The 12466-nt window shown below is 39.9% G+C and overlaps 1 protein-coding gene across 1 annotated transcript in view; it reads right to left on the bottom strand.

Annotated features, from left to right (window-relative positions):
• Brwd1 (bromodomain and WD repeat domain containing 1) overlaps window positions 1–12466 on the bottom strand; it is a 111797-nt gene that overhangs the window by 90642 nt on the left and 8689 nt on the right. Inside the window, exons 5-7 of the mRNA XM_010636538.2 lie at window positions 2564–2664; window positions 1347–1417; window positions 109–209 (exon numbers count right to left, since the gene is read on the bottom strand). Of these exons, the coding sequence (XP_010634840.1) occupies window positions 109–209; window positions 1347–1417; window positions 2564–2664 (273 nt within the window). The remainder of the gene's footprint in view (window positions 1–108; window positions 210–1346; window positions 1418–2563; window positions 2665–12466) is intronic.

The following is a 12466-nucleotide window of genomic DNA, read 5'->3' as shown; positions in this document are numbered from 1 at the left end:
TTGTTAAACAGAAAAAAATTTAAAAATTAGAATATAATAGCAATTTCCTTTAGCAATAACAAGAATATCATTTAACAATCTATAAAATTTTTAAATATGAATGCTTACTGTGTGGCTTTCAAGTTCTGCAATTTTTTCAGGTGCTTCAAAACCCAAAAAATACATTCTGATTACATGATCAGTACTTCCTGTTGCTAAAAACATACCACCTGAAATAAAAATGTTCAAGTTTAAACATCGACAAAGGAACAGACGAGAGGATACAGAAACAACTCCAAACATACTAATCCACCTTATCTTTGACAAAGGAGCCAAACACCCTCACTAAAGGAAACCCTCTTTAGTCCCGTATCTTTCACCAGGCATTAAACTAAAATTGAAATGGATCAAAAATCTAAATATTAAAACAGAAATACTAAATGTGCTGGAAGAGAGAAGAGGTAGAACGTTGAGGACATAGGAGCAGGCAAAGACTTCACGAACAAAACCCAGACTGCACAAGAAATACTACAAAGAGTCAACAACTGGCACCTTATCTTATTAAAAACCTTTTGCACAGAAAGAGAAACCACCAGCTGAGTGAAGAGACAACACAGAGTGGGAAAAGTTTTCACCAGCTATTCAGATGAAGGACTATTATCTAAAATATATATAAAGAGCTCAAAAAAAATCAGACCACCCCCCAAATTTAAAGACTTAATCCAAAAATGGGCATCTTAAATAAAAAAACACTTCTCAGATGAAAAAGTACAAACCGCAAATAAATACATGAAAAAGTGCTCAGCATCACTGGTCATTCAAGATATGCAAATGAAAACAACACTGAGATTCCACCTCACCCCAGAAAGTGGCTGCTATCAAGAAATCAACCAATAACAAATGCTGGTGGGCTGTGGGGGAAACGGAACCCTGCTCCAGTGTGGATGGGAGTGTAGACTGGTACAACCATGGTGCCAAAGGAAAAAAAAAAAAGTTTAAATACTGGCACAAAAGGGGTGTGCTTTCCAATCTATTTCACATACCTAGACCTAGCTGGGGAAGAGCTCACTTGAAGTTTTTAGACTTTTGTGAGAGAGAGCTCTGATCCATCTAAAGGGGGAGGGAGGGAGGTTGGTTGGTTACCACACAAACTCACTACATTTGTGAGGGAAAAGGGGGGGTGAAGGGGGGCAAGGCCCTGGGTTCAATCCCCAGCACAAAGAAGAAAAAGTGGAAATGATTTAAACAAGATAAATGTGTGGAAAACAAATTTAAACTAACAATTCTGATGAAGAATTTTAGCAGTGGTGTGATCATTTATTAAAACAGTAACATAATTTTTTAAGTTATCAAAGAACTTATCTTACCAACACTAAAAGAAGAACAAAGCATTTGAACACCTGGCCTGGGCTTTTCGGTGAACTTCAGGGGGCGTGGACTATAAAAAAAAGAAGATACTGCTTTAAAATACATTAGCTTAACACATTAACAAATTAGAAATATTACTTTTAATCATGCACATTTAAATATAGTCTTAGTCTTAAAGCACCTTACCCTATACCAAATGTTCCCATGTATCAGAATGGCCCAGAGATAAAATATTACCGAGGTAGATTAGATGCTAAGGACCATTACTGCACACTGAGAAAACAAGCCCACTAACACTAAAGCTTGGACAATCTCAGTGAACCCACTGCCAAGAAGGGTTTACAACCACCAGAGCGTAAGTAAGACTGGAGTGGATGGCCAACCACCCTTCTTTCAATAGTGACATTTTTAAGAAGAAAAAAGAAGCCAGATGTGAGCAGCACACACCCAGAGTCCTGGCTATGTGGGACACATGGGTGATCAGGGTGGAAGGTGGCTTGCTGTGGTAACGAGAAATACCATCTCAAAAGTTAAATTAGTTTTTAATTTCACCCCCAACATATCCAAAAATCGTATCAACATGTCGATCATAACATGATTTTAATGAAATAATTTTATAGATTCTTTCATATTAAGTATTAATCTTTCAGTATGTACTGGACACGTAAAATACGTCTTAATGTGTACATTTAATTTTCATTAAAAATACTTGGACCTGTACTTGGATTTTCGAAAACTTGTATTTCAAAAACTCAGACTCAAATTGTTTGAACATACATAAACGTTTTCTAGTAACTGAATCAAGTATGAGGTTTCAAAGCTGACCTAACAGCTCATCTCATCACTTACACTAGCCACATTGAAGTTTCACTAGTGACATGTAGCTGTGTGTACTGGGCATCACAGGTCTATAATCCGGCTCTTATGACTCCCAAGTCTTCCTGCCTGGGCTTCTGGTTAGATATATGATTGTACATTTCTAATATTTTGAAAAACGGTTCCCATACATACTGTTGCACCCTGTTTACACAAGAAATATGCTTGCCAAGATAGCTTTGCATCTTTTACATACCTGTCTAAAAATAATCAATACTGCACATATGCTTTATATAATAAATTCACAGATAACCACAATACATAATCTTTCTATAATTGCACTTCATACGAATAAATCTAACCGCATCTGAAAACAAACTTGTTTTCTGCTGTCACTTACCTGAATTTCAGAGACTGTAAATCCCATTGCCAAAAGCAAACTGTCCCATCAGCTCCAGTGGAAACCATGTATCTCTGAGAACCTTTGGCCATCGGGCTAAACTGAAAAGCGGTGATGTATAAAAATCAGTTTTTAGAGCTTCTATTTAAGTTATAGTTTAAACATTCTTTCAAAATTAACTTCAACTGGGCTGGAGATTTAGCTCAGTGGCACCATGCCTGCCTCACAAGCACAAAGTCCTGAGTTCAATCACTGTTACCACACACACAAACCTTACTTAAAGAAAGTACTATGTGTACTAAACAAGGCAGAGAAGACCATTTTGTTCCAAACACATTCAGGAAGACTCAGGAGAAAACAAGCAAATCACTTAAAAGAATATGATGAGCACAGGTTCTAAAGTGAATGGGTATTTGGTATGAAATAGGAACACAAAGATGTACAGAAGTGATGTTCATTGTTGGAAGTCAGAAAAGTGGGTTAAATGGGGAGATAATGTGGACTTAAAAACAGCAAGAGGTAACTATAGTTTTGAAGAAAAACACCAAAAGCAGCCAAAAAAATCTTTGTCTGAACGGAGTACAATATTAACTAAAAGGAAGCAGCTAAAGATAATACAGTAAAGGGCCAAAAAGCAATCCAATTAATCTATGAAGCAATAACATTAACTGGAGGACAGCTTCTCCTTCCCCACCCAGAATGTGAAGAATAGCCAAGAAAGAAGCAACAATAGGCTGGGGATTTAGCTCAGTGGTTCCACTGCCTGCCTCCCAAGCACAAGGAGGTCCCGAGTTCAATCCAAAGTACCCACCCCCAAAAACAGCAGCAACAAAACTTGCTGGTTCAGGAGACAAGACAAAGAAGGAAGCCGAGCACGGCAGCACACACCTGTAATCCCAGCACTGGGGAGGCTGAAGCAGAAGGATTGCTGTGAGTTCTAGGCCAGCTTGAGCTACACATAGTGAGTTCAAAGCTAGCTGAATTACAGAGCAACACTGTCTCAAAAACCAAAAAGAGGATGGGGGAGTGAATAAAGACTAGTGGTGTCTTTAACAGAAAAGGAAGAGTGGAGAAGAAATGATTATCACCTAAGAGATTTTTATAGAATATTTCATTAAAAATAACAGAAAAGCCAAGCATAGTAGCACATGCCTATAATCCCAGCACTCAGGAGGGTGAGGCAGAAGATCACCTCAGTTCACAGCCAGCCTGGGCAAAAAATAGTGATAATGAGAGTTCCAGGCCAGGCGAACCTACACAGTAAGATCTATCTCCAAAAAAAAGTAATGTAACAAGTTATATTAATAAATGCATATGCTTGTTAATTAAAACACCACAGGCTAGGCATGGTGAAACACGCCTCTAATCATAGCACTCAGAAAGCAGAAGCAGAACTGCCAAGACTTCAGGGCTAGCCTGGGCTCCATAGTGAGTTCAGGGCCAGCCTGAACTACAAAGCAAGACCCTGCCTCAAACACCAAGTAAATCAATAAATCATGGCACATTTTTAGAATTCTAAGCATGGGTAGCAGGTAAAGCCTCAACACCAAATTTTTTTTTAATTCTACATCTCTCTATGGAAAAACACGTTTACTTTTAAAGTCACCTGGGTTCTAAATCAAATTCCCAGATATGTAAGTGGTTTGCTACTGCATTTTGTCCCTCTTATCTTTGCCTATTCATGGCTGATGACACTATCATTTTTTTATAACAGCTAAAGCATTTTTTAATATCTAGCATGGATCAAATGGAGTGGGAGGTAGCTATCTGCATTTTTCTTTTCTAAACAAGCTTGATGGTTGCAGTAAGTTGCATTAAAATTAAACAATCTGGATTTCTTTTTCTTCTTCTTCTTCTTCTTTTCTTCTCCAGTACTAGGGATCGAACTCAGGACCTTGCAGTTGTGAGGCTGGCACAGCACCACTGAGCTAAACCCCAGGCCCACAATCTGGATTTCTAATGTAAATCTACTACATTTATAGTATAGCCCAACTCACAGAGATCTGAAATCTTCACAATAGCTCATTTATGATTCAAGGACACAGGAAGTACTTCCACTTATAAAGGCTATTTCCCTCCCTTCATCAAACGTTGTCACTGTTTTTAAGACCTTTCTTCATATATGAGGCGTGATTTTTTTTAAAAATGGTTTTTTCTTAATTTATTAAAGTTAGACACATTGCCATTAATGCTCTTAAAAATCTCCCTCCAAACAAAGCTTTTTCAAATTGGAGGGAGCAGGGCTGGAGATTTAGCTCAGTGGTTCTGCCACCTGCTTCACAAGGTCCCCTTTTGATCCCCAGCAACAAAAAATGAAAAAAAACTGAAGGGAGCGAGAAGGGATCTTAGAAGGGGCCAAAAAAAAAACGGTGAAGCTGAGTTTGTACCAGTACAGACTCCCTATGACAAATGTAACCATGTACTGCAAACACGTACAGTACAGTATTAGCACTACTGCACTAATACAAAAATATGTAATTTTAAAACAATAACCCTCCACACTTCCAACACCCTCATCCCATTATTCATGTCACTTCCTGCAGTAGCTCTGGAGCCCTCTTTCCTGAGTATCTTTAGTTGTGCTGTCACACACACCTGTCTCGGTGTCCTGAAATGATTCAAAACATCTCCCTTTCATGGTCATTCTGACCTTGGAGAAGAGCCTGAAGCTGCACAGTGCCAGATCCGGTGAGTATGGCAGAAGAGGATACAGTGTCCTGTTTTTACAACGGCACTCATTTAGCAACACTCACTGTATTTTTTTATCGCATCTCCTAAAGACATGCAGAGGACTCTAGTGCTGCTTCAGAAAATGACTAGAAGCTGGGCTTGGTGGCACACACCTATAATCCCAGCACTCAGGCTGAGGCAGGAGGATCATGGAGAGTTCGAGGCCAGAGTTCAAAGTCAGCCTAAACTACACAGTGAGATCCTCTCAAAAACACAGAAAAAGAAAAAACAAAGTGGACAGAGAGGATAAGCATGTTTGAAGCAGAGCAGTATTTTAAGGAGAATTAGTGGAGATGTATCTCTTACTGTAAAAAGTTTTATTTTGAACATTCATCGTATTTTTCATCAATCCAATTTTCACATACAGCCTTTATTCCTGTGTTTGAAGGGTTCCGTTGCTCTTGTGAATATTCTTCATTTACTGTGTTTATTACTGGTTGCTCATGCTGTGCCGGAAAGCTCCGACTTCAGGACACTGGCTGCGTATCTAGCTATTTTACTACGCTCTCAGCAGTTCTAATAATTGTACCAGGATTCAGCAGCCAACTTATAAACTAAAAGATCTATTCTTTCCCCTGGGTGCTAGAGAATCCACCCCATACACATGTGCTCTACACAGGCCAAATCTAAGGCCCTATCCCCCCAACCTTGGGAGTTTTAAGAGTTCTGCCTTGTTTTGACATGTTTACCCACTGAAGCCACCCTAAACTGCTCCTAAGCAGTAACATTTCCTCAAAACGCAATCCTTGCCATAGACCCTTGTTTTATTATTCACAACCAAAGCTACTCTTCAATGACTATAACCAGCATTTCTGGATAACAAAAACTAGTTTCGATTTCCTACAATGGTTAAACTGAATTCTACATAAAAGCAGTAGTGCTATGGCTTGTATCTAGATGGCCCTCCAAAGCCTCATCTGGATCATGAGTGTGCAAAACCAGATTAGTACACTCACGGGCTTATCACTGACTGCAATGTTGGGGAGTTAAGCCTGGTGGGAAGAGGTGGGTAACTGTGGGTGAGTGGGTGTGTGTGTGTTTTGTTTTTGTTTTTTTGTTTTTTGAGACAGGGTCTCACTATGCAGTTGAGACTGACCTGGAACTCACTATGCAGCCCAGGCTGGTCTCGAACTCAGTGATCCTCCTGCCTCAGCCTCCCGAGTGCTGGGATTACAGGCATGCGCCATCACACCCAGTGTGTGTATTTCTTCTCCTGCTCCTCTGATACTTCTGTTTCTGACTGCCATGCCATGAGCTCCTTCTCTCCTGTGATACCCCTCTGCCATGCCCTCCTTCCTGGAAGCCAGCAAATTATGTGAGTGAAATAAACCTTTCCTCCTTTAACTTTATACATTTTTGTTCTTACATTCTTAAGATAATGTTGAATAGTTACAGTGGTAATACCATACTAACTTTCCAAAAGAATTTCATTTTATAATATTTCGATCTCCATAGAAGTCACAAAAAGTACACTGGGTGTTCACGTACCAGTCACCACAATTAGCCCTGGTTAGCAATGTGCCGCAATTCCCTCTGAATGCAGATATAATGATGTAGACATGAACCATCTGAACCTAACTGCAGACACTGGGTAGCATCTTTCACGGTTGGCTCCCAAACAGTGCCTCCCACGAGCTTTAATTTGAATACTTTCATGATTAATCAGTTCAGAATACTTTTAAATGTCTATTGTGATTTCTGCTTTGAGCTTGTATTATTTAGAAGTTCATTATATAATTGGCGGGGGTTGATATTGGGGATCGAACTCGGGACCTTGCACTTGAGAGGCAGGTGGCAGAACCACTGAGCTAAATCCCTGGCCCCATTCATTAAATAATTTATAAAACTGAAGATTGCTCTGTTATTAATTCTGGCTGTTAGTAATCTCTGCCTTAATTACACTGTTGTTGGAGAATACACTTAGAATTATTTCAGTATTTTCAAAAGAGACTTGCTTTGATACTTAGAATTTAGAGAAGACTTACATAGTAAATATCTTACTTATGACCAAAGGTTTGTAAAATCAGATGTAAGATTTCTTATGCGCCATCCAGCTCAAGACTGCTGCTTATACTGTTCCAACCTACAATCTTACCCTCCTTGTTGCTTCTGCCATTCCACCACCACGAACTGTTGCCCTTCTGCCACGTGCTACCCTTACTTGGAGCCCACAGATTATGGACTGAAGCCTCTATAAACTGTGAGCTAAATAAACCTTTCCCCTTCAACTCTGGGTGTCGGGTATTTTATCTCAGCAACGCGAAAAATACCTAAGACAAGATTTAGTACTAGAGGAGTGGGTCACTGCTGTGACTATAGTTGACCATGTTTATCAGGAGCCTTTGGGACTGACTTGTGGGAAGACTTTGGAAAGGTCTGGAGATGTCAGCTGAAAAGTAGAGCTGAACACCTCAGGCTGTATGTAATGGAAGATTCTGATCAGAGCTCACAACACCAGAAGACTGACAGAAATGCTGCCTGTAAAGACCAAGCTCAGGGGGTTTCTGCTGGAAAGGACTGCATGAAAGAAAGCTCCAGTAAAGCTGTGGACTACAAAGATGGAGAGAGGAGATACTCATTGCCAAGAAGGATTGAAAAGATGGTCCGAGGGCATCACAAGCAGCTTCTAGTAAAGTTACAGCCTACAAAGATAGAGCTGAGATCTTGATTGCTGGAAAGGAACAGAAAAGATGGCCTGAGGGTAGCACAAGAAAAAGCAGGACTCCCCACTTTGCAGCCTCAAAATTACAGAAGTGAAAGACTTTGTCATGAGACATGAGCCCTAGAGCACCATGTTCCAGAATGGTGGTGGCCTAGAGAATTTGTTCCTCGGAACTGGGTCCTGAGTGCTCAGTGATCCAGGCACTCGACCTCTACCACCGAGAGAGAAGGAAGCCTGGCTACTGCTCCAGCTGGCAGCAGACCTTGGCATCGTCATTTACGAGGCACTGGTTTTCAGCACATGCAAGAGTTGTGGGGTAAGGGAGGCTTCCATCCAGATTTCAAAAGGCCTGGGAGGCTGGGCAGGGTACTCCTGAGAGGGCCGTGTGTGAAGCTGTGAGTGTGAAGCCAAAGGTGCAGTGGGACTCCAGAAGTTTGGAGAAGCCAAAATCATGGATCATCTGAAGAAAGCTGCAAGGAGGGAGCAAAACCAGCCCTACAGAGAAGTTGTAAGAGCTACAACCATCAGCAGTGCTGAGGGGCAGAACCACCCAAGTCCCTTGGAGTTCACAACTTGCCAAAATTACCAAGGAAGTTGAAGTGGAACTGTGGGATTTAATGTTTGTCCTGCTGGATTTTTGGACTTGCTTTGGTCCCAATTCCTTTGTATCCCCGTCTGTAACTTTTGGAATGGAAATGTCTATATTGTGCCATTGTATACTGAAGTGTTTACCTTTCTTTTCATTTGTACAGGGGCTTGCAGCTAAGTGTCTGCCTTACATCTCAGAGGAGGCTTTGGACTTGGACTTTGCAGCAGTGCTAAAACTGTCAGGACTTTGACAATTCCAGAAGGTGGACTAAATGCCTCACGCACAAAGGTATCAGCACGAGTGTTTGGGGAGCCAGGGACAGGTTACAGTTTGTGTTTAGTTGTCTCTCCCAAAGTCTTGTTAGTCATAGGGCCTTTCCAGAAGTGGATGAATCTATGGGGCTAGAGATGTAGCTCAGTGGTACCGTGCCTGCCTGGCGAGTACAAGGTCCTGAGTTCAGTTCCTGGTATCAAAAAAATTAAAAAATAAAGAGAAGTGGCTGAATCTAGAGTGTATGATACTGGGATGAAGGGTACATGATTACTGAAGCAGTCTACTGATTGGTTTGGCACTGCCCTAATCCTGGTAGTCTGGATGAAAGGGAAAGAGAGGCTGGCTTGTCTTCCCCTTGTTGCTTTCGCTGTCTTCCACTGCCATGACGTTGCCCCCCTGCCATGTGCCACCCTGCCCTGGAGCCATAGTTTCCAGTTACTAAGAAGTACAAGTATATCAATTTCCCTTTATGAAAGCAGAGGTCTATTTCTCCCTGTCGGTTCTATTTATGCTGAATGCATTTTGAGGCTGTACTACCAAGCAAATAAAAATTTAGGCCTCTTCTTCTTCTTTAATGAAACACTTTATCATTATGAATTCTTTACCTCTAAAAATGTAATTTAGCTAGGGATTTAGCTCAGTGGTGCCGCTCCCTGCCTCACAAGCCCAAGGTCCTCGAGTTCAATCCCTGGTACTGCCCCCCCGACCAAATTAAGAAAATAAAAATGTAATTTGCCTTAAAGCCTATTTATCTAATGTTAATGCAATCACAATAACTTTATCATTCATATTTGTGCAATTTTTTTCCATTCCCTAATTTAATGTCTCTTTATTCTTACATTGAAGGTAAGGCATATAATATAGTTGGGCTTCATTTTCTTGAAAGCTTTTAAATGTTTTATTTTATGTACAAAGAGCGTGGTCTCTTTCACTGAGTGGATGTCCTGGATAATCCACTGAAGGAAGGTCACTTAATCCAACCTGATGAAGCCAACACCCTTCAGGTGCTGAGGGAAACACTGGAGGCACATGGTCAGGTCTCATTTCTGGGTTAGACTGTGTTGGTTTGAGCAGATGCAGCAAAAGCAAAAGCCCCGGCCAAATTTCCCCAGGTGACTCTATGAGAGCTGCTGGTGACCCATGTTGCTTCCAGAAGTCCGAGGAGGCAAAAGGGTAGGCTTCATTTTTTTAACTAAATCTGAAATCTGTCTCATATTTGGACCGCAAAATGATTTACAAATAGCTATGTTCATACTGACATTTAGTGCTGTCCTTAGCACTGCTCCATATCTTGTATCTTTTTCTCTCACTGCCTTCTTTTCTACTTTTTTCTGGAAATAGAGTCTCATTATGTAGCTCCAGGCTGGCCTCAAACTGACAGTGATCCTTCTGCCTCAGCCTCTCAGGTGCTGGGATTACAAGCATGCGCCACCATGCTGGCTTCTTTTTTTTTCATTAGTCCGTATTTTTGTTCTCTATTAGCTTAGCAGTTACACATTCTCTTACTAGTATTTTAGCTGTTATTTTAGAGGTAACAAAATATATCTTCATCTTAAAATGTGACATGAATTTTATATTTCAATCCTCAAACAATGGAAAGACCTTGGTGTATTACAGCTAACACCTTCTACGTTTATGCTATCACTTCTTTAATGCATATATAATACACACGTTCTGCCCTTGTTTGTTTTCAATGGCAGTACAGGGGACTGGACCCAGGTCTCTCACATGGTTGGCAAGCACTCCATCACCAAGCAACATCCCCAACTTTTTTTTTTAAACTTTAGAGGCAGTGTCTCCCTAAATTGCCCAAGTAGACCTTTAATTTGCAATCCTCCTACCTCAACCTCCTAAGCAGGTGGTATTTTTAAGCCCCGAAGATAATACACTTGTTTTATAGTTAGTTACAGCCAATGTTTCTTTTCACCCACATCTTTTTACTTTTCTTGCAGTCTTCCAGCTTCCACCAAGATCATAGTCCCTCTCTGCCTAAATATAGTACTATTTAGAATTCTACTTATTGCTCCTCCAATGCTAAGAAATTCTGATTGTCTAGAGATCTATTTACTGTACTACTTCTCATCTTCAATATTTTAAGATTCAGAACTCCTGACCGGCATTCCTCTTAGTGCCACAAAGATATTACTCCTCTACCAACTGCCCTGATTCTATGGACAAACTGGTAGTCAGTCTCAGCACTGTTTCTCCAGTTCTCCCTCTGGATGCAAAGATTTCTATTTGTCTTTGGTTTTACTGTAATGTTTTAATAACCATACACATTTGTGTACTCCACTCTAAGTGTTTTGTTTCTTGAACCTGTGGTTTTATGTCTTGATGCATTTTGCAAAATTCTTAGCTATTATTACTTCAAGCATGGTTTTGTTTCACTCTCTCCTCTTCAGGTATTTCCAAGTACACATGATTTTTTTTTTTTTATTAAATCCTACCTTTCTTAATGTTCTTTTCTGTTTATTTCAAGCTCTTTTTCCGATTCAACTATGTTTTCTTCTGACCTCACACCCAGTTCTTTCCAATTTATTCAGTTGTGTCCATATGCCATTAAAAATCATTCACTGAATTCTTAAACTCATCTATTACAATCCCAGAGTTTCCTTTCCACTAACTACTGGATCTCCAATGAAATTACTTTACTTTTTAACTAGGTAATCTTATTAATTCTAGGATAGATCTGAACATCCACTGTCTGGACCCTCTAAGCATCTCATCTGGCCGTTTCTCATGTGTCTGGTTATGCTTCTTTCCTTTTATACAAAATAACTTATTGTTTTCCCTTTTGTGTTCTTTTTCTTAGATTTAAATGTCATCACTATATTAAGAAAATTACAAGACATTTGAGTCTAGATATTATCTTCCTCTGAAATAACGCTGGCTTCTTGCCTACAACTAGATCAAGGATCCAGCAATTCCAGAGTATCTGGTCCAAGAGAATTGGGATGATTTGAAGCTGGGCTTCAGTTTCTGCAAAAGGCAGGTTTATCTCTGGCTCATCTTTACTTCTAGGATAAAGCTGGATGGTTCCCAACTTCAAGAGAAGTTTTTTTTTTTTGTTTTTTTTTTTTAGGGCCGGGGATTTAGCTCAATGGCACCTCACCTACCTCGCAATTGCAAAGTCCCGAGTTCAATCCCTGGTACCCCCCCAAAAAAGGACAGTTTTTTTTGTTTTCATTTTTTGTTTTAACCAAGACTCCTCCCCTGGTAAACCCTGAACTCCAATTTTTTTCCTCCCCCTACACACAAATACCTGTCAAAAATTCTATCAGCTTTTAACAACTTAATTTCTCATTAGATTAGTATTTTGTCTATTTTTTCACTTCTGTCCAGTGTTCTAGTTGTCTTACAAAGAAACCTAGTTTGAACCATTCACACATTAGGCACTGCATTTCTGGGCAGTGTTCACTTGCTACTCTTTAGGTTCTCCCTTCGTAATGGCTATGTCTTACTACTATTTTTCAGAATGTGCATCATATTGTGACAATTTATTGTGGTATCCTTGAAAACAGTACACACTAAAGTACTGATTATTGCCAGATGGTAGAATTACAAAGCTTTTATTTTCTTATTTCTCAACTATAATCTAACCTTCCCATATACAATATTACTTGTAATTTTTTTTTTTTTTTTTTTTTTT

Source organism: Fukomys damarensis, unplaced genomic scaffold, assembly GCF_012274545.1.
Source record: "Fukomys damarensis isolate Sample0158 unplaced genomic scaffold, DMR_v1.0_HiC HiC_scaffold_24, whole genome shotgun sequence".
In the NCBI taxonomy this organism is placed as follows: Eukaryota; Metazoa; Chordata; class Mammalia; order Rodentia; family Bathyergidae; genus Fukomys; species Fukomys damarensis.
Note: the sequence above shows the minus strand (reverse complement) of the source record. Positions and strands in the feature narration are given on the sequence as shown.